Source organism: Ambystoma mexicanum, chromosome 2p (assembly GCF_040938575.1).
Source record: "Ambystoma mexicanum isolate Mex_15411 chromosome 2p, UKY_AmexF1_1, whole genome shotgun sequence".
Classification (NCBI taxonomy): Eukaryota; Metazoa; Chordata; class Amphibia; order Caudata; family Ambystomatidae; genus Ambystoma; species Ambystoma mexicanum.
In genome coordinates, this window is record NC_090923.1 from 362,294,208 (window position 1) to 362,317,554 (window position 23,347).

Sequence of the window (23,347 nt, forward strand, 5' to 3'; positions counted from 1 at the left end):
TACTTTCTAGACTCATGGGCCCTCCTTTTGAACCCATGCACAAGGCAACTCTTAAAGACCTCACTCTTAAGACTGCTTTCCTAATAGCTATCACCTCCATTAGGAGAGTAAGTGAACTACAGGCTCTTTCTGTTCTAGACCCCTTCGTAACAGTTCACAAGGATAAGGTGGTTCTACGCACACACCCAAGGTTTGCACCAAAATTCATCTCGAAATTCCATGTAAACCAGTCAATAGAACTACCAACGTTCTTTCAAAACCCTTCCATCTTGGGAGAAAAAAGTCTGCATACACTAGATGTACGCAGAGCTGTCATGTTCTACATGGAAAGAACCAGACCACTGAGCAAGACTAATCAGTTCTTTGTCTCGTGGCAGCAGGAAGAGAAGGAGATGCAGTCTCAAAGTCCACTATATCTAGATGGATTGTTCAATGCATCACTCTCTGTTACACTCTTGCTAAGAGAGAACTACCCTTCAAGCCAAGAGCACATTCCACTCGAGGCACTGGGGCTTCCATAGCGTTCATTGCAAATGTTCCCCTTGAGTCCATCTGCAAAGCGGCTACCTGGAGTTCTGTGCACACCTTTACAAAACACTACTGTCTAGATGCACACTCTAGATCTGACTCCCAGGTGGGACGTGCAGTATTAAGACATCTTTTCTCTACTGTTCCTTCTCATAACCCACCGCCAACTCTGGGTACTGCTCGCTAGTCTATGCACAGCATGCGATTCTAAGCAGATTAACAAACATCAGAAGACAATGCATTACTTACCGTAAAAGCATTTCTGATGGTTGTATCTGCTTAGATTCACATGCGCCCACCCTTCCTCCCCGCTCGGATGGAAGGAACATAGACATCTTTCTAGATCTCTCTCTTTTCTGTACTCACTCACGTATAGAAGGCTCCCTCAGGGCAGAAAAAATACAAACAGAGGGACCTCGACGCGTGAGGGATTGTGGGTACAACGCACGTCACTATACGGATAGTGTTACAGACACGCCTTGTCGACGTCCCTTTTTCGACTACGAAAAACAAAATGCAATACTCCGCAGTGACCACTGGATGTCGGACCTATGCACAGCATGTGAATCTAAGCAGATACAACCATCAGAAATGCTTTTACGGTAAGTAATACATTGTCATATCGCCAACCCTTGAGATGGTTAATGCAGACGAAGGGGGAGAATCCTAAATTGTTAAAATGGTCAGTCAGCCTTCAGGGGTTTGATTGCACCATAGAACACAGGTCAGGGTGTAATCACTAAAATGCTGATGGTCTCTCCAGAAAGTATGACAGACTGGGGTATGAAGATGCATCCAGTAGTGGATTAATTTCTCATGTCCATTAGTCTGGGGGGAGGGGAGGGGCGAATGTTAGGGAGAATTCTCAGAAATGTGCTAATTCCCGTCAACCTTAGAGACCCCTAGCTCTTTTTGCTGGACTTTAGGACTTTTAATTTCTAACCTGGAGAGAGTGAGACCTTTTTCCCTCTCATGTATTTTTCTGTGATTTGGACTCTGTTTCTTTTGACTTTGGAGTCTGACAAACTCCATCGGCATCATCTCTACATTGTGAACCACAGCACCCTCAGTGAAGTGACACAGGGAAGTCTCTTAGATTTCCCAAAAGTTTAAATACCGTCTCTTGGAGAAACTATTATTTCCAAGAGCAGTAAAGTGAAATTGACTTTACTTACATTTTGTAACATTCTAGACCCAGCACACAGTATCTTACAATAGGGTGCTGGAGGGGTTACTTAGTATCCCCTTTGTCTAGTTTCTCAGTTAACAGTTTTATGTTACCCTTTCTACAATTAATGGCTGGTGGCAGTGGTTTACTTTTATCTACCATTGTGTGTTTTTACTGCGGTCTGCAATTACAGTTGCAGTAAAACACCCATGGGTGCCTATTTTGTCAAAATGACTCTGGTCTTCTTTTTTTGCCATTTCCTGTTGCAAAGGTCTTTCTTAAGATTTACTCTGCGTGCCAAACCGGGTTTGGTCCCTTTGTTCATTTTGTCTTTGGCGGAATTCAATGGTGAAGCCTGCCTCTGGTTCTAGTGTGTCTGGCAGGGCAGGAGGTGACGGAGGTGCCCGAAACTCTCTGTGCTTAATACGCTTGGTTACAGGAATGCACCCAAGGGTGATTGGCTGGCTACTGTCCTTGGAGGACAGCCACCCTGCTCTGTGAGTGACATGTGTGCTACGAATGAATGGGAGAATCCTGCATAAGACGTGAGGCTTTTTGCTTGGAAGGCAGAGTCGACCACTGGACAAAGGAATTTGACAAAGAACTTGGAAGAGATGCCAGCTGTAACTGTTGGACCGTTGGTTTGCCCGGTGAACCCCTGATGCATTGCTGAAGCTCCAAATTCACCTCGACTAGAGAAGCCCTGCAACGGGAGACTTCTCCCCTTGGTTGGTGGGACCACTCAACCCAAAAGCGAACTCGTCTGGACATCCTCTCGGCTGTACTTTGATTGCTGCTGCAGGAATCGATAGCCAGGGAGAGGAACACCAGATTTGAGTGTCTCATTTTTAAGTCAGACACAAGCTCTAGGAAGATCCTCCAGACTCCCATGAAGCAGGACTGACCACGGCTTAGCCACCTCAACAGAGTGCTGGACCCCAGATACGAGGAAAGCCTATAAAGGTATCCGAGAACTGCAGTGGTGCTGTTTGCGTGGGCCGCTAGGAACTGAAACCGCGAAGTGCCGCTGATCTGAAGTTTACCCATTGCTGCCACCGACCTTCAATTCGTAGTGCGGGAGTCCCCAGACGTCATCCCTCTTGTCCCCACGACTAAGGCCCAGGAACAACAGGATCTGCAGACCTACACAGTAACAGAAGCCAGCTGGAACCAATTTCTTCAAACCAAAGGTACTGTAACACTAAGTGGACTTACCTATTGTTGTGTAGCCTTGCTAGCTCTCGGTTGAGACTTGTCTTGGTTGCTTTTGCAGAGTTGCTTGCAGCTTTGCCCCTCAGAAGCCTCCCAGCTTGTGACCCTACAGTAATTTCATTTTCTACAAAAACTTCTAAAACATTGTGCAAGACATTTACTTACCTACCAGAAGTGCTTCAGTTTACCTAGACCTTTTTTCAATTAACATTGGCTGGCCTGGCTCCCTGAAAGACTCTTCTCACCTCTGACTTTGTGCTTTAACTATTCCCCAGAAGAGGGTTAATTTACTTTGCAATGGAGGGTTCAAAAAGTACTTACCTGTTTAAGAATATTTGTTAACCATTGCTGTATTCCCTCCTCTTTTTTACTTTTGACACTAAACTTAGTATTGCTCTAAATGTACCAGTGATATATCAATGTCCACAGTGTCCGAGTTATTTGTCACCTCAGGGTGTAGGACGTGTTTGTGAGCCATCCCAAATGGGTATCTGCTGATTTATTGAAGCTGAGAGTGTGTAGTTTTGAAGTATATGTTTGTGTTACATATATTTGCTCCCTTCTAAAGAAGGCTTGTTCATTTGACTGTTACATTAATAAATAATTGTTTAATCAAGAAACATTGAGAGTAAGTGTTTATTTGGATACTTATCACTGTGAATCTCTGTGTAATAACCTTACAGCTCACATTGACCCCTCTTGAGGTAAGCCTGGCTGCTCAGTCTCTCTACCAGCTTCTGTAGTACATGCTTATATCAAAGGTTAGGTTAACTATTGCCAAGAGGACAAGGCTGGTGCAGTGTTCCACAGGGTACTGCATACAATCTTGCCTAATATGAAGACTGTAAGTGATACCAAATAGTTGCAGTTTGGTCCTGGCAGATGTGGGCCTCAAACAGTGGGTGAGGGAATTAAGGCAAAAAACAAAACATGAGATCCTACGGGCTCCAGACTCGCTCTCAAAATACAAATTCCCATGAGGGGCATTAATAATGCCAGATGGTGTTCTTGCAACCAGCAGTCTTCCATTTCTCATGGACCCTATCATGGTCTTCAATTCACTCGAGGATCTTAGACGCAGCACCAGCAGAAGCTGTGACAGGGCCAATTTAGAGAGCAAAGTAAGGATTGCACATGAATAAATGTTGTTAGTGGCAGAACAGCACCAAAGTGATTACTTTCGGTATAAGGGTCCCACCCATGCAACCTGTGACGAATCGCAGGATTCAGTCACTTCTCCCAAGGGGAAACCTTTCCCTGTGAGACTTGCCCACTACGCAATACCCTCCCTAGGGTTAGAGGAAAGCGTGACCTTACCGGGAGAGATTCTCCCTCTGAGGAAAGGACTACCATTGCTATGAGGAACACCCTAAACAAAGAACCACTACCCCATCATCATTAACATCCCATGAAGAAAGACCAGAAGAACAAATCCATATTTGTTATTGTCAACCAAATATATCATTGGTGTCTATGAACGAAAAGTTGAGAGAAAACTCAAACAAAGAACATCATTGGAAACATACTGAGTACAAAATAAAAGAAGGACTTTGACATGGCACCGGGGAAGCCCCAAGACATTGTCATAAAACGGAGAGGCAAGGCCCTGGGATGGGAGATAGCCCAGGAGTTTGAAATCAGCTTACCAAGACCTGTTGGAGGACTTCGGAATGTGCAGTGTCCGATGAGAGAAGTGAGTGAAGCCACCAATGGAACTATGTTGCGAAAGGGAAGAAGTGCAGACTGCTTAGGTGAAGGGAGGATGTACCGAGAGGCTTCCCGAGCTGAAGCGGAGGAAAAGTGGTGGCATGACTGCTAGCTGGACACGGTGGAATGGTAGGTCCATGAACAACGCCAATACCACATTTACAAAGATGCCACAGAGTAAGGCGAGCCAGGAGGATCAGAGAAGCAGTCCGTATCAGTCCTGAAGAGGCAAGAAGCCATTCTGATACCAGGAGAAGATCCCAGTCTATGATGGACCCCACTGACGTTATCTCTACAGAATACAGTTCACTGGAAAAAGGGGAGACCTGCAAGGGAGATTGAGAATCGTTACTGAAATGCTCATACTCGTCCCAGTCAAGATAAAATATTGAGAATACCTGAAGAGAGAGAGAGAATCATTAGTGGAACGCTCATCCCAGTCAAGACAAAATAGTGAGAATACCGGAAGAGAGGGAGATTAATTGCTGGAACTTATATTTGCATTCCAGTCACAAAGGAAGTGAGAAAGAATATTGGAACTTTCCAAATTGTCCCTGACAAGATAAAAAAAGTGGGCAGTAAATGAAGGGAGGAACTTGAGTGAAAATAAAGGTAAAATGTTGATACATCCTGTAAAAGGAAAGTGCTGATAAATAATAGATTAAAAGAAGAGGATAAAGAGAGAAAGAAGAGAAAGCAAGCGAAGGAAACCATTGAGACCTGGGAAAATCCAATTTTTTCAAATATAAAACTTGATGGTTATGGTTGCTAAATCTATTTACGAATCCTACATTAAATTGAATGTGGGTAAAACACACCTTAAAGGAGAAGCAAGTCATTCTCCTGTGCTTTAGTTGTTCTAATAGTGGCTGGGTTAGCATAGGCTAGTTTTGGACAGTGGACTCAATCTGATTTGGGATTTTCACCGACGACTGACGAAAACCTTACTTAGTTTGTTAGGTATCGAACATCCGTATTATTGAAAAAGTCAGGAGTTTTCACCTTTCCTTTAATAAACCACTATAGTAAAATGGCAAAGAGTCTGTTTTCTTCTAACCCGCCAAAACATTGCAAATATATCAGGTTCAAGGTTGAGACCAGCATCTACGATTTCCAAGTACTGCCTTTTGTATAACATTAGCACCTTATGTGTTCACAAAGGTACTAGCTTTGCTGCATTCACATTTGTGCAGACAAGGCGTACACATCTAGCCCTACTTGAAAACAGACAGAGGAAAGCATGGAACGCTGCTCTCTCTCTTGCGTTCTAGAGGAGTAACCATCCGGCTGTAGAAAAGAAGCCTGGACAAATCAGGTATTGGAAAACGGTGCCCGCTGCACCTGGCGCCGACTAATCGACAAGGAGGGCTGAGAGAAGCCAGCCTGACAAACCGACCAGGTAACCCAAGCGAGAGCCCAGAATGCAGTGCCCCGCCAGCCGGGGAGACTGTCCCTCCTGATAAATATCACTAGAGCAAACAATGTAAGTGGTGGTTTGGAATGCCTCCAAGTATGAATGTAACATTTTAATCCCAAGATCCTTTAAGACTGGTGGTCGAAGTTATTGGCAACCTATGTGATGCAGGGTGAAGCATGGAGGAATTTGAGGCATCGCAAGACAGCCTCGGGAACCATTAGTGAAACAGAAGACACTGTACGGGAGACAGAATATCCTGAGTGCTCCTGCCCAGCTCCGGACGGATGGTGTCCCACAGGATACACTAGGGCTACCTCCCCCTTATCACGAGCACTCCAAGGAAAGACCTAGCTCTAACAACAGGAGGAAATAGTTTCACACCTTAATGACACACCATCTACTGTTTCATGGACCAAAGGAAGATTTGAAAGTACCATGGACAAAGTGGCATCTTTTGTTGATTTCCTAGGTAAACACCCTTTTAAACAAAAGTACATCTCACAAGTGGAGGGGCAATCCCCAACTAAAGACTCTAGGATTGATCATTCATACCCCTATGAGGAGTCTGTAATAACTCTGATGAAGATGATCCGGGTAAAGTCTTTTTACAAGACGATCCTGGCACAGACCCTGGTTAGCCGGATGAGTATTTTGTACAATCCCCAGATATGACAGAAGAACCAATTGCAAACTCGCCTATTGATGGTCAGATACTTTATAATGATTTTTTAAAAAGAGCTGCTGACCCCTTTAAAACTGATACACATGAGTCAGAGAAGATGCTGACTTTGTGGAAAATATATTAAATGAAAAGAAACAAGTAGGGCAATACATCCCACTGTTACAGTCTATTAAGACATCTTCCATATTTAATACTCCCACTCTTGCTATACCTGTAAATCCGTGCATTGAAAAGCGTTTCAAATCTGCCCAACAGACTCCCTTTTCGTCAAGGGTCAACTAAATCCAGACTCTCTGGTAGTTACAACCACATGCAGAAGGGCGGGCACTCCCCTAGCTACCTCTGAAGCTCCACCTGTTAAGGAGAGCAAGGAAATCTACTCTCTGGTCAAAAGAGTAGCTACTTCTGCAGCATTCCAAATGTTAATAGCCAATAACACTACCCTATTTGCTAGTTTTAACAGGGCACAGTGGGACCAGGTGGAGGAACAGGTTAATGGGGTGCCAGAACCTTTACGGTTGCTTTAAAAACTTTCTGAGGGCAAGCAGGTAGCAAATACCATTATTAAGAACTCCCTGGATGCTGCAGACAAAGCAGGAAAGGTGGTGGCCGAAGGTACACTTATGCAATGCCATGCATGACTTAGAAACTCAGACTTTAAACCCGAAACACTGGTCACTCACATAAATATGCCCATTGAGGATAAAAAACTATTTGGGAAAGCTGTCGAGGATGCTGCAGAGACTGGTACAAAAGAACATGAAACCCTTAAAAGTCTGGGCCAAATTACCAATAAGCCTTTTATGCAACGAGGGGCTTATAGCCATCGTCACACTTTTCGTGCCCAAGGGTACACAAGGACAACACAATGCATGTATTCCCCAGGTGCTACCACTACCTCGGGTACACCAGCCAAAGGCCACGATCATCCTCCCAGTCCTCTTATCAATGATTGTTCAGAAGAATATGTATTCGGTGTAGAGGCCAAGCTGCTAGGGGCTCAGACAACCCGTCCAAGTAATGACTCCCATATAGAAATCCCCTTCCATGTATCCCTGGTAGGAGGGCCACATTTCACTCTTTATCCACAAATGGGAGGGATTCACAACAGACAAGTGCGTACGATCAACAGTTACAAATGGATATTGCATTGAGTTTCTAGAAACGCCATGCAATTATCCACACAAATCTAGGAACATGTCCTTGGCACATCAACTAATCCTCCAAGCAAAGGTACAATTTCTAGTGGAAAAGGTAAACAAGGGTATTTATTCTGTGTGCTTCCTTGTTTTGTGGTTGACAACTTTGGCAAAGCCTGCGAAGGCCATGGGTGCAGTGTTGTGCTCCGCAGATACACAGGTTACGCTGCCCGATCGACACTACGACTATGCCACGCACTCTTATGTCATGACGCTTGATGCCATCCTGCCTTTAAAACTGGCCTACTGAACCCTCTATGGCAAAGCCAGGGAAGGCCAACAGCACGGCGTTGTGCATCGCAGTTGTTAGGTGGCAAAGGGGTGCAGCTTGCGAGTACTAAACTCAGTTAACGACCACCAGTGACCGAAAGGTAAAGTAGGTGTCGGGAGGGGGAGCAGCCACTCCTGCTCCTTACTAAACTACACGGCCTTCGCGTGTACATTTTCCCTAAATCATGTTGACATAACTATTTCTATCTTGAGTAACCTTAGGCACCCCCCGCCCCTCTTAGCAGTTAGCTGTACTTGTGTTTTCTGTCCTTCACTCATTCTTTCAACTGTGGTTACTGTTGCTCTGTGAATCTGTGATTCATTAGACACTCTCCCATTTCTAGGTCCCCTTCTACTGCGGTTACTGTTGTTCTGTGAAGAGGGACAATTCTCTGTCCCTTTCTTTTTAATGTCCAGACAAGCTGTTCACAAAATGTTAAGCACCTCAGCTGCATCTGGCAGGCAAACATGAACTGCAATGGACAGATTAAACAGACTATTAAAACGGTCTTTTACAAACTTAAACTGTTCAAGCCTTTAAGGCCTCTCATTTTGCAGAAAGATTGTTGTGCAGTAGTTGGAGCCCTTGTAAATTCGAGGCTTGATTATTGTATCTCCCTTCTGCCGGGTATTCCTAAATACCAGGTTCAGCGACTGCAGGTTGCTCAGAACACTTCAGTAAAACTTATTTTCTCACTGCCCAAGAAGGCATCCATCTCCCACTATCGTAGGATAGTCTCCCAGTGAAGCAGTGAATCTTGTTTAAAACGTTGTGTCTTGTTTTTAAATGTATTCATGGCTTGGCGTCAGCCTACCTTTCAGCTAAAATCTTCCTTTATCAACCAGGCTGATCTTCTCAGGTCATCAGAGGGACGACTTGTAACGGTCCCGTTCTCAAAATCAGTCACTTATGAGAACGGATGCTTCTCATGTATGGCTTGACAGCCCTGCAATAAACCTCCCATTTGACTTACGGAGAATGGAATCTCTGGAACTGTTTATTAAAAAGCTAACAACAAATCTCTTTCAGTAATGTTTGCTATCACCGCTGATTATACTCCCTTAAATACCCCAACTGCGCCCAGATGCCATGTTTTGCTTGATTCCTTGGATATGCACACTATAAATGTTCATTCATTCATGAGTAAAATCACCCCGGAAGCTGCTGCTTCCTTTGTGCATTAATGAGCTAGTGCAAAGCACACTGCACACCTCCTTACAAATGAGGTGCAAACTAACCTTGTGTCCAGTAACAATAACCCGTTTTACTTTAAATGTATTCTGAATGCTCGGTTTTACACATCCAGAAACACACCGAGTTAATGTCATGTAGGTATGTTAGTACAGCACCAGTTGGTACGGACAGTCAAAAGCATTTCCTGAGGACAGATTACCAAATAATCAAGGGAAGTCAGTCCTAGCAGAAATGCAAGTGCCCAAAAAGGAAGGCAGTTTTTCCACACGGAAGCAATGTCTTCCAGTCGTTTTTTGGTAACACGCTGTACCTGCTGGCGTGAAGTTAACAAGGCTCTTCTAGACAACAATCAGGAGCATGTGATGGGACTCTCGTAATCTTTTGTGTTCTATATCATACCTACCTATATATCCCATTAACTTGAATTGCACAACATATGTTCACTTTTTTCTTTGTACATATAAAAGAATGAGTGAGAAATTGGACAGTAATATGTACTTCTGTGAAATAATTTCAGGCTATAACACGGTGGTTCGTATTCCAGCTGGTGCTACTAATATTGATGTGAGACAACACAGCTACTCTCGGAAACCTGACGACGATAACTACCTAGGTAAGATAACGTTTTGTTTCAGTTATTAAACACAAAATGGTCCCTCAAATACTTAATAGTTCTTTCTGTATTGGCTGTATAGGCCCCAGACAATATACATTCTGTTTAGAACTACAGGAAGATATCAGAGGAGTGTGTAATGTGTGTATGCACAAACTACCATTTAGTCAATAAGATTCTGGCTGGGAGGGTGGCATCCCCGCTGCCTATGTATAGGATCCGAGCAAAGCAATGGTACTTAATGCAGGCTTGGCAGAGCAGTTACTGGACAGGCACCCTGGCACCTCGGCCCTTCATGCCATTTACACTGGCAAGTGAAAACCATCAGTACAAAAGTTTTTCAATTTTTTTTTTTAAAGTAACTGTCGCGCTTACTTTTCCGTCGCCGTGCCTGGATAGTTGTAGTCCGTTTCCAGTGTTCATTACGCTGTCACAAGGAACAATGTAAAAGGCCTAAAAACTCTTGGGTTCTGCGATGGGGAACTAAATACAGCCTCAGGTAAGTTCCCATGTTTTAAACAATGTATTATTTCACTTACAAATGCCTTCATTATGTCAGCTACCATCACTTATCACGTTAATCATTATTGACGCAACCCTTCCTCTCACGGAAGACTTCCCAGGAGCTAAATTACATGCCAAGCCCCATCAGTGAGTGCACTGTTCTTAGCCCCTGGCATTCAGGGTCCATAACCAGTGCTTTAAGTGCGCCGGGGCGAGCCGGGGCCGGGCTCCGGCAGTCTCCAAAAAGTGGGGCTGAGCAGGGGCCTGCCGGGGCCCCCGGTGTCACCACAATTTTTGCAGGATGCAATATCCCGCCGTGGACACAGCCGTGACAGGAGATGCGCCCGCCATTAAGTGAGGCGAGCTGACTGAAGTGCCAGCCCGCCACAGTGTTGCTATAGCTGGCTGGCACATCTGTCAGTCACTGTAAATTCCTCTAGTGACCCCTCGCGTGAGATGTCACCAGAGAAAGTTACTGTCCCTTTGTTGCCCTGGATCGCCGAGGCGTCTTTAACCCTCAGCGAACCTGGGGAATCCATTAAATATTTAGAGGTTTATAAAAGGTGACTTGAAAAGTACTCAATTCAGGCCATCTTTTAGTAAGCTTTGCCAATGGACAAAGACGCCTTAGGCTTTGTCCGTCGTCAAAGCTTTATAAAAGATGGCTTGAATTGTGCACTTTTCAGGCTATCTTCTGTAAACATAGAAATGTTTAAAAAAGATGGGTTGAAAAGTTTGCAAACCATAAGGTACGCACACACATATATACATCTTAAACATTTGTGTGCGTACCTTACTATGGCTTGTGTACTTTTCAAGCCATCTTGAAGTACACAAAACATAGTAAAGCACGCAAACAAATATATAAATGTAAGCATTTATATATTTATGTGATATGATATGGCATTTATAACACACCTATACAAAAGTGTTTCAAGGCGTGACGCGGCAAAGGGGTGGGAACAAAGGGAAGACAGAGACAACAATCCTACTTGGCCAGGTGTCATTCAGATCGTGCAAGTGCAGGGGTGGGGGGAAGGGGAAAAGTGCGGGGTGGGAGGGTGGAGGGGACAGTTCTGTACATGGGATAAATAGAATAAATAACAATATGAGAAGTAAGGGCAGCTGGTGGTAAGTGCAGACATCAGGTTTCATGTGCTGGTGGGGGACTGTAGGGATACAGAAAACAGTCACCAAGTGCAGGGGTAGCCAGAGTACCTTACTATGGTTTGTGTACTTTGCAAGCCATCTTTTATAAACAAATATTTATAAAAGATGGCTTGCATAGTACAAAAACCATAGTTAGGTATGCATACAAATATATAAATGCTTACATGCATTTATATATTTGTTCGCGTACCTTAATATTGTTTGTGTACTTTTTAGGCCACGCCCACCCCACAAGCCACGCCCCCAAATGAGGACCCCCCTCGATTTCTTAACCCACTTAAAGCCATGTCCATAACCGATGGTGCACTCATTCCCAATCCTGCTGTACCCCGCTGAGGCATGGCATAATAATGGAGATGACCAAATGTAAGGAAGGCATCACTATCTGCTCCCCTCCCTCGTCCCCGCCTTCATTATTCAAGCGTTTACCGCCGGACGTCACGATAGACACCAACCAAAGAAAGTGTTTATCAAGTGCAACCCCTTGCAGGCCAAATACGGGATATTTATTGTATGAACGGGAATCCCTAAAATGAGACTGAATCCAGGATCACGATGCCCACATTGACACTCTCGGATTCCGGCAGCTGCACTTTGCCTTGTCCTTCGACATTCAAACATTACAAAGTACCCGCCCAACAAATATCACGCACGGGAAATCCCAGCACTCCTGCCCATCAAGTAGCAATAACTCTGGTGAACTTCACTTGAATCATTGGGGGACGAAGACGACCTGCTATGTTGTATGCCTACACGCTTTCTGCCGTGATCCAACAGCAGGCTGTAATAATATTAGAAACAAGCATTAGTGGCACTGTGTTGGTAGAAGCATTGGACTGGGGGGGGGGGGCGAAGCCAGGTGCCAGCGGAAGAGCCTGATTTGAAAAATAAAATGTCAGTTTGAGTGGTGTGCCAATGTGTGCAGTGTGCCATTCACATGCTTTCTTTTTTTTTTTTATTTCCCCAGGGCTGGCGCCACTCAGTCAGTGCACTGACTGAGCGCGAGCCATGGTGATAAAAATAAACTGTGAGTGGCAAGCCGCCACTAGCACAATGTTGCGCCCCATTGAAGACAATTTACAAGTATGGCCTATCTGGTCCACCATCTATCTGTTCTACCATTTACACCATTTACAAGCAAGGGCTAACCTTTCCATCATCTGGCCTCTAATGAGGCCAGATGATGGAACAGATAGGCCAGGCTTGGCCATATATTGTATTCAGAAATGTTAAAAATATCAATTCTAGTATATCTTGTCCCGCACTCCAGTTAATGCAAAGAGTGCAATAGGCCTGCATCAATAAACATGTTCAAGTGTTAGTTTGCTAAACAATAACCTGTTCAGTATTTTGAATTTACTGCTGTTAATCGTTGAAAATATTCGTGTTTCACATACGTTTACACATCCACTTTGCCCACCACGAAAGACTGTCAGCAATAGATAAAAATCGATGCTAAATCAAGCTTGAATCCTCACTGAAAAAGTGGGGTTGTGACATTCACTCTTACTGACTTGTGGAACTTGAAAAAGCACACAATGATTTACTTTTTTCAATAAAGTGTCTGTGAAACGTGCGCTCACATTCTGTACAAGATTTTCCTTCATGCTGACATATTTGATGGTCAACGGTCGTCAGCAAATGCCTTACGTGAAACCGTGTAAGTATATTTTGATATTCTAAAGGGGAAGGATGAATAAGAAATGCTTTCTGAGCTCCCTATGATCGGTACAAGCTATGGATCCACATGACCCAACACCATCCCAAATAACTAATGAATTGAATAAGGTTTTTCTAACTGAAAATGCTTCTGCTTGAAATGCAACAAGAAACCACTGCACAAAGAGTTGGGCCTATTGAGCATATGAATGTCAGATCCACTCAGATGTTCGAAATGGCTAAGAAGTAATCAAACACTTCTGGTGAAATCAATTGTTTCTTGCTTCTCTCTTGCAATTAAAGTCAGATTGACAATACCGCTGGACAAGAATTCCAGTCCTTAGCGTGCATGGTAATACTTCATTTGTATGTTCTTTTGAACGGTTTTCTGGGTTTTTGCACTCAAGAGCATTTGGTATATGGGTGTATATTCCAAACTGTGTGATCACTTCGAAAAAAAATGTAATGCATTGATTAATTAATATGCCTAATTCTAAGATCTTATGTATAATAAGTGCTAGCATTGTCAGTATAATTTTCTTTTGTTCCAAAGCAGAACATTTGACCACAAGTATCTAGTTACAAAGAATTAGGGAATAATTGTTTGCATGGGCATTATGCATATAGGTCATATTATGGCATTCATGCCATTTCAGGAGGACGGGCATGGCTGGTAACGGCCTGCCAGCCCGAGCTAAGGCAGGTTCAAGTAAAGCGAGGCCCTCAGCTTGGGCTGTGGGCTATTACTGGCCATGTCCGCCCTCCTGAGCGGGCACAAAACCCATTTGCGCCCCGGGGTTCATCCGGGGTGCAAATCTCCAAAGGAAAAAGAAAACAAATATGGCTTATGGACCAAGCCCCTTTTACATGTCTATGGTGGCGGCCGGGAGACAGGAGGAGTGCCGGAGCCAGAGCACAGAGCTCTGCTCCCACAGGTCAGTGGGGATGGAGGGAGGTGGTGGGAAAGGGGATCAGGAGATTTTTGGGAGAGGCTCCCTATTGCCTCTCCACATTAACAAAACAAAAAGGTGCCACCCGGGGAATGACCCCAGGTGGCGGGGACGGTGGGTGGGAAATGTGTATTATCTCCTGCTGTTCCAGCCACCTGATTGGCTTAGCGACCTTCCCCGGGTGCGAATAAGGATTTATTTCATTTAAGGAACACAATGGAACTGTAAAAGGCTCACAAGATTGGAAACTCTATTCAGAGCAAAATAAAATTGCAAAAGATAAAAAATATATCTATATTAAGAACGTAGCAGCAACATTAGAGAATGGCAAAATCGGCATCAAAGGTATATTTTGGGAAATTAGTACATTTTCAACCATTTTAAAATACACAACATGGTGAAAGGCACATTTTCTGAAGTAGAGATAAAAGTATACCAAGAACAGGAAGAAAAGGAAAACCTTATAAGCATAGTTAATAACTACAAAGCCATTGTGAGCAACCAGAGAAACAGGCTTCGTACTTCATTATCACATCAAAGACCATATCTTATTCAAAGTCAAATCCAAATCTTGGATAAAAAGGTAACTGCTGACCTTCTCAGACTCTTGTATAAAAAGGAAGCTGCTCATCGGACTGTCTCAGATAAGTCAGAGATCAGAACATTTTGGAGCTCTGTCCTTTTATTGATCCATTTAATCAAGCAGGAACTGTGGCCTATGTATAGTCTCCAGCAACATGATCTAAAGTTCAATAATAGACTTTGTTATCAACGTCCTGAAGCTACAAAAGACTTAATTTAATGAACAATCAGTACAGGAAGTTCAGTGCCTCTCCCCCAATCAAAAGCGCCACACTGATATTCCTTTTTTAGGTGAAAACTAGTCCTGTCTGTGACTCATCTAGAACTCGCAGTTCCTTCACCCATTTGCCACGCAGAAAGGTTATTTATTACAGAACAGGAAAATTCATATTCGTACAACATCACATATCACACCACCTCAGTCCGTGGCCCAAATGCTTTTCTTTCCTAATAATTATTATTTTACAAATTGTAAACACTACTTGGTTCAGGATAACACAGATCACAAACTATTTAGCCCGACTACATGTACAGTCAAAACACTTTGCCTGGGGTTCACTTCTAATGGCATGTAGCACATTGAAACATGACAAGGGCATAAGCTTGACACTCTACTTTATATGAAGTTGAATTAAAAAAAGCACTTTACTTTGAAAAAACAATTTCACACATGCAGCAATATGTATTTTTATCTCCAGGCACACTTGGAAGTAATAGCAGTTTTGTTTAACTTAATCACGTGTAAACATAATTGTGTCTGGCACTGCACTCTTAGCAATGCTGGTAGTCTTATAGCACAATAAGCTTTTCAGAACAAACACTTTTCATGTAGATTGTAAAATCCCCCTTCTCTCATGAGCCACCTTCTCACTTTCAGTAGGTGTGCTTTTAAATCAGTGACTCCACTCTGTTTAACATTGGGAGGACACTGTACAGTCCAGCACAAAAAAACAGGTTTTCCGTTGAACATTTGGAACCCCTTTGCTATAAGGCAGGGTTCGGGGGAATGGGAAGCAGTAGGGAATTTCGTTTTTTAATGCACCCCTTCCTTTAGGTAATTTTGCGGTTGGCAAAAACTAATAGGAGAATCCAATTACTTAACAGACTATTTTTGTATCCACACTGGAAGCAATACTGTTAATTTCAATTTAAACAAAATCACCCAGTGTAATTTAGCTGTGTGGGAATTAATTAAATGATTAGTTGGTAAAAATACTAAGGATCTACTTTGTGTGCCTACTCAATCAATAATGGTGAAAACTATTGAATCAAACAGATCCCCACAAGATTTGGTTTTGTTGGCCAAGTTTACTTGCATAAGTATCTCTGGGTTTGCACTCAGGGAAAAGGACATCAAGGCTCAGGTCATCTTTCAGGTACAGGACAGGGACCATCAGAATCCAACATCAGTCATGGATAGTCTCCAAGCACAATCCCTCTATTTTGATTCTCCTTGGTCATAGGCCCAAGCCTCTTTCCCCCCTTCCCTAGTTTCCTCCAGGAATCTTATCAGCAGTTCCAACCTAGGTAAGTTCAAGCAGTCTCCCTGATTTCCATTGTGCGTCCCCTTATGAATATTACACCACTCCCACAAGAATGTCTAAATGATGACATTCCTGATTGGACTACTATTTTCCATTTCCTTATTCAAGGGCTAGCCCATGTCCTTTGATTTGCTTCTTCAGTTTACCAAGGCCAAATTTATGAGGGGCAAGTCCTCCCACTTGAAATTAACTTTTCTACACATATCAATTTTATACTTAAAAAAACTATATATATATATCTATGTGTGTGTGTGTATATATTACATCCCCAAAATCCATAGAAATCCCACTAGACCACCAGGAAGACCCATTGTAACTCTTACTGGGTCTCTCCTGGAAAACATGTCAAAGTTTGTAGATGAGGTGTTGTTTTAATTTGTTCCATAATCACCTTCATATCTCAAAGACACGACTGACTTCCTGTCAAAAATAGATGATCTCCCGTGGGAGTCTACGTACATTATGGCAATCATGGATGTGGTATCTTTATATACCTCGATACAACATAATTTTGTAATGAAAACCTGTGAATTCTTCCTTAAAACAAGATCGTTGAGTTTTGTACAACATACCAACATGATCCTAAGTATGATTGATCTATGCCTGAAAAATAACACGTTTTTGTTTAATAACAAATTATTTCGTCAAACCCAGGGGACTGCTATGGGTACAACATTTGCACTGGGGTATGCGAATTTGACCATGGATTACTGGGAGAAATTTACAGTGTGGGCAGATGACAATGAGGCATATACTGAAAATATAGTGCTTTGGTTACGTTACATCGATGACCTCTTTATCATTTGGAAAGGCAGTGAAAGAAACTGGGACAATTTTGTCAAACATCTGAATATCCATAACTGCAATTTAAATTTCATGAAACAACACAGTGCAGACTCTGTGGTGTTTTTGGATGTAAAAGTGAAAATAATCAATCAGCAAGTGATGTGTGAGCTTCACAGAAAACTGACGGGTTCCAAAGCCCCATTACATGCCAGAAGTGGCCATCCTAAAAACCTTATATGGAGTATACCATATGAATTTCATTTGAATATGTAGAAACTGCACAAATATTACAGATTTTGATGCAGCCAGCAAAATCACTGCTTGGGGATTTCGAAAACAACAATACCCCAAGAAAGTGAAAGAGAGATCATACCTGAAAGCATGTGCCTTTAAGTAGACATAGGTCCTCATTATAAGTTTGCCGGTCTGGTAACAACTGTACCGGTAAGCTTGCTGGTACTGTTGTTACCAGACCGGCAAACTACAAGTTCTGCTTGCGGGTGCCTTCCCTCCCGCCAGGTCTGACCTGGCAGGCGTACCAGCACCCACGAACAGAGCATGTTGGATGCACCAGCACCATTCTGAATGGTGCCAGTGAGTCCAACCTCCCCATTTCCATTGAGTCCTATGGGTCTCAAATGGGAATAGGGAGCATTTTTTTCCGGCACCCGCGAATGGGCAATTACCGGGTCCGGCGGGGCCGTAATGACCTGGTATTGCCCATTTGCGGGTGCCAGAAAAACAATGATATCGCGCCAGCCGTGCCTGTTATACCGGCATGGCTACCACCGGTATTGTAATGAGCCCATAATTTGCTAACCAAAAAGGCATCTGATACTCTGGGCAATAGTGATGAAAATGCCACCACACTAAACCTCACTTTTGGAAGCCACACACAACCAGTGAAACGCATATTGGAAAGTTCTAAAATCAGTTAAAGATCTTCGGGCAATATTAAATGAAGATCCAGTTATAACTTTCCGCAAAATCAGTGCCATAAAGGATACACTGGTGAACAGATTTATGAAACCTGACAACCCAAGGACTAAAAATGAGTGGCTAACCAAAGGTAGAGAAGGCTTTTTCAAGTGCACTAGATGCTAAATATGTAAATATGCCTTGAATTGTAACATGTACAATCATTCTATATTGGGTCAATCTATGTACATCAATGGAAAAATTACATACGATTCTGAACTCGTGGTATCTGTCTTGATATATCCATGCTCTAAATGGTGTGTAGGAAGCAGTAAGTTCAAATTAAAAGTGCGTATCCTGCAACACGTGAGAGCAATTGGAAACAAGGAAGTGCCTACCCCATGGCTAAACACTTTGCTGAATTCCACGCAGGAGATCCTAAAGATTTTATCTGTTTCGGCATACACAAAATAGATGTTGGACAAAGAGAAGGAGACATTGCACAACAGTTACGACAGGAAGAAGCCAGATATATTTTAGACTTTGAAAGCAAAAATCCAGTGGATCTTAATCTGGACGAAGAACTTTATACATTTTTAGGAGTATAACACTCCATAAACCTTGCAGTGTTATAATAATGCATTATCTTTGCCATGCTGCTCTCTGTCTATCGTTAGGTATTTATGTTTTCAAGCTACCAATTTGGACAATTTTGATAATGGATACCAATAGGCTGTGTACTCAATTGGATTTGGTTTTCTATAGTATAATGAATTACCTGCATACAGTATAAACACTAGGAATCACTGTTATTGAAAAAGCTGTTCTGAATCCATTTGGCTTTTCGTCTAGTCCAATGAATCTGGTAAAGTCCTAGGCTGACATTGGATCTGTACCTTCAGTGTTCCATTCCCCACACAGGGGTATCCCATTAGTGGGAAATGTTTAAATTAATTTTGTTTGGGGTTTAAAAGCACTATGAAGTTATATATAGGATGGGTATATTGTTTTATTAATTTGCTATAAGTGTTCTTACTTACTCACTTGCACTTAATTTGGGTAAAGAGGGTTCTGTTTAGCATTGTATAGCATGATGTATTTTGGTCTTCTTTTTTATTTTGTTTTGATTATGTTGATCATCATCCAGTTTTTTAGCCAAACTGTGCAGTCCCGGTTTGAGGTTTTATGAATATTGATGTATTCTAATGAGAGTTATAGACTAATAGTCTTTCTGTCATATTAGGTGTAGATAAGAGTTGAATGGGTTTGCACTGTTGTGTACCAAGGCTATTCCCAGCTGAGAGGTGCAATAAGTCTGTTGGAATGTATTAGCATCCTACTCGTTATATCATCAGAGCCATTAGGGGTCTGGTTTGCAAAGATATAACATGCTAGATAAGTAATATAGGTCAAAGTGGCATTGATGGTGAATGAGCCTCTGTACATAACAGGAGGTCTCATTAGATGTTTAGTAATGCACTGCGCACTTCAAAATCAAACTATTGTCACTTTATAACAGTATTTCTATTTGTGTCAACTGTGGGACCCATTTTGGGTCTGAGTTGCACAGATATAATACGTTTAATACATATCATAGTCTCAAGTATCATGGATGGAGAATTAACATCTGCATACAATAAGAGGTCCCATTGGACGTCCAGCAATGCACTATGCACTTTCAATGTAAACCATTGATTGTCACTTTATAAGCTGGTTATGAAGCTTTGTAATATACATCTTACTGTAGATGGCTAGTAATGCACTGTGCACTTTTTAAAGTAAGCCACTGTTACCTTGTTAAGCCGGTTATGACATTCAGCAAATCAGACCCTACTCATCATATATTTGCCTCCAAGCATGAGCGACCTTGAAATATATTTCGTGTGAAGGGCGATATGTGTCCCTCACTTATTGGAACATTCTACGAGGACAAGAGTAGAGTTTTCAATCTATCCTATAAGCACTTTGCATTCCAACTTGCAGACTAACAACAGTGAATGTGTGGGCTGTGATGGCTCCTCCTCTCTTAAACGTATTAGTTGAGTGAGGGATAGAACCACCTGGCCTGGAAATAAACGCAAACACCAAGGATTGGCAGTTGCGATAACAACACGTTTTTAATATCAGTGGCTGAGAATGCAGTAAAATGTGTACAGCTTTTAAAATACCTACAGATGAAAAAAACGAAGAACCCAACATGAGTGTATGCATCTGATATATGTCAGTTCGCACATGAAAGTCCAATTATAAACTAAGATGCAATGTCATGATTATTGCTAAAAACCAGGCATGTGTTTACGACCTAATATAATTGTTTGTAACATTGAACCTCAATAATGACTCTTCTGTATTGAATACAACTAAGCCAGCACGTTCTTTTATTACAAATCCGATGGACGAAAGCAGAGCAAACCTAACATTGGGATATTCACAATAGATGGTTACACACATTGTTGCATATGTAGTCTAAATTGCATCAGTAAAAGCATTTTCGATTGTTATGTATATGTGGACTTCCATTTCCAATACCCCATGCAAAATGGCTACAACAACTTAGCAGGGTGATGGTCCGTTTTCTATGTTTCTTATTTCGGCACTGTTTGGGTGTTTTTAAAGGTTGACTAAATTATAGGTGGCGCTACTGTGAACAAGCCACGTGATAGTGGCAAAACGCATTAGTTGCTTGCACTCTGCTGGCCCTGACTTCTTTGTTGGGACAATGAAGATTTTAGAATATTTTTTTTCATAATAACGTTTATATATTATTTTACACAAACATTCTTGGACTCCTGGCCCTCACTTTTAAAGGAATTCGCACAGGAGTGCCGCATACCGTGACAGTGTTTTTACACTGTCAAGTTTTCAAATATATTATATAGATAGATATATAGATATTTTATCAGTCATTAAAGTTTTATTCGGCAGGTTTGCCTTTAGCACACATATGCAAATACATCATTAGAAATTACTTTCATTACATGGAAAAGTTAAATAAGAATTCATGGTGAATATAAATATAAAGTACACAGTTAATAAAATCAAATCACTAAAAGTCTACAAAAAGGATAACAACCAGGAGAAATTAATCAAGTGATCTGAAGCAACATCCTATGAAGCCAAGTACGATAGATACATTTGGCTACAAAGTATACATTGTTCACCACAGTCATGGATTTGCATAAGTTAATGGCTTTTTGCATAGTTTTAACAGATGCTTTTCTAAACAGTGGTAAAAGGTATATCTTCCTCAAGTCACAAAAGCACTCACAGAAAAGCAGGAAATGGGTAACTGATTCTCTAGACCACACTCGGACGGTACAATATCCTTTCATCGCGGGATGTTTTTTTGCGGGGATTTTTACTGCAACTTTTTGACGAAAACAACTCATCTAATTTTTAGGGGGGTTGGACAAATATATATGGGGTGTGGGTGTTCGAGAATAGCAAACAAATTAAAGGGGGTGGGGGTTTAGGGGTGAACCCCCCAAAAATAAAATAAAATTCGATGATGTTCTTTCATTAAAAAATCCACGGAAAAAATCCCAGTGAAAAAACATCCCGCAATGAAATGACATGGAACCACTTAGACAGGTTTCAGTATTGCCGCGCCTCCATCCACAAGTAAAGGTCACAACCTGCAGAGTGTCAGTTCTAAACTCCAGAAATTGGGTACGGATACAGGCAGGTGATATCAAATCCAGATATCTCTCTTCACCTAAGACTAGTTTTGTAGAGAGATAGGCCAGCCCTACTTTCAGGCATCTAATAATGGCTGGAACGATCTGCTCATGCCAGACCTATTCAAAGGAGTCCCGTGATTGCATGAGGTTGCAGGTTTCAATAAGGTTTTTTTGTGAATTCCGCAAAAATGATAAAAGTCAGTGTCACAAAGGTTTACACACAGTTCTTTACGTCCATAAACTACTATATTCCAAAATGTCTGCTTCGTGACATTTTCTGGGAAGCTATCATCACATTTCAGATTATAACTTTAGATCCCACGGTCAATGTTTTAGGGGTGTAGTCTCAGCAGATCGAGCTATTAATAAGCTTTTCAATGATATTTGGGTTCTTTTTCTGCAATGTACGGATCTCAGGAAAATGGTCAATATATGATCCTCAATGTAAATCTATGGAAGAATAATTACATGCATATGATTATTATCATCAAACAGCACATTTCTCTTCCCATGACCTGTATGCAGGTCTGTCCTCGGGCCTTCTTGATCCAAGCCTGCAATTAAGGCAATCATAGACACCAAGAAGGACTACTACAATCTTGAAATTAAACACGCAGCAAACAGCTCAAGAAAGCTCTTCAAGACACTTAGGGCCACATCACGAGTTGGGCGTTAGCCCTTAAATCCGGCAGAAATGGTATTAACTGCGCCAATACCTTTCTGCCGGATCACGATGGCAATCAAACTGGCTCTATTCCAGCTGGGCGCCATTCCAGCCAGTTGTAATAGCGCCGGCTGTAATAGCACCGACAACACAACGCGCTAGCACAGACCTATAACAAGTTGAGCATCGGCACTACTAGCGCCATAAAACAGCTGAATATACCCCTGGCCGCCTGTTGGAGGTAAAAAACACAGGTGAGAGTAACAAAGCCACAGGTGGAAACAATGCACACATGAGGCCTACAAAAGACCCACCCAGACCCCAAACACACAACCCAACAGCATTTTGCCATTAGGAGCAGGGAGGAGAGAGCAATAAAGGCACAGGTGCCAACAATGCATACAAGAGGCCTACAAAAGACCCACCCAGGCCCCACATGCACTTCCCAACACCAGGTTGCCATTTGGAACCTGGAGCTTGATTTGGACCACTACATGCTGCGCCTGGAATTACAGAGGCCTGACAACCAGCCCAGAGCACAAAGAGCACAGGGGGGTTGATGATGAGGACAAGGAGGAGGAGAGCAGCCCCAGCAAGGCGGGCAGCCATCACCAGGGTCAGGCCATCGCCCTGGGCCTTGACTGATGGTCAGTTGGTAGCCGAGTACAGGCTGTACAGGGCTACCATCACCCAGTTGCTTGACACAATCCAAGGTGACTTTGGTGGCAAGATTGCCATCAGCACCCCTGTGCCCCACATGTGAAGCTGGTGTCACTCCTGCAATACCTTGGGATGGGCAGCTTCCAGCACAAGGTTGACTTGATGCATGGCATGGCCCAGTCCACATTTAGTGCAGTCCTGTGCCAGGTGCTGGATGCACTGCTGCGCCATGTGAATGA

General features: G+C 42.6%; 1 protein-coding gene across 1 annotated transcript in view; it reads left to right on the forward strand.

Annotated features, from left to right (window-relative positions):
- Positions 1 to 23,347, forward strand: part of ADAMTS9 (ADAM metallopeptidase with thrombospondin type 1 motif 9) — a 1,221,593-nt gene that overhangs the window by 318,575 nt on the left and 879,671 nt on the right. The window contains exon 16 of the mRNA XM_069643707.1: positions 9,896 to 9,991. Within this exon, the coding sequence (XP_069499808.1) occupies positions 9,896 to 9,991 (96 nt within the window). The remainder of the gene's footprint in view (positions 1 to 9,895; positions 9,992 to 23,347) is intronic.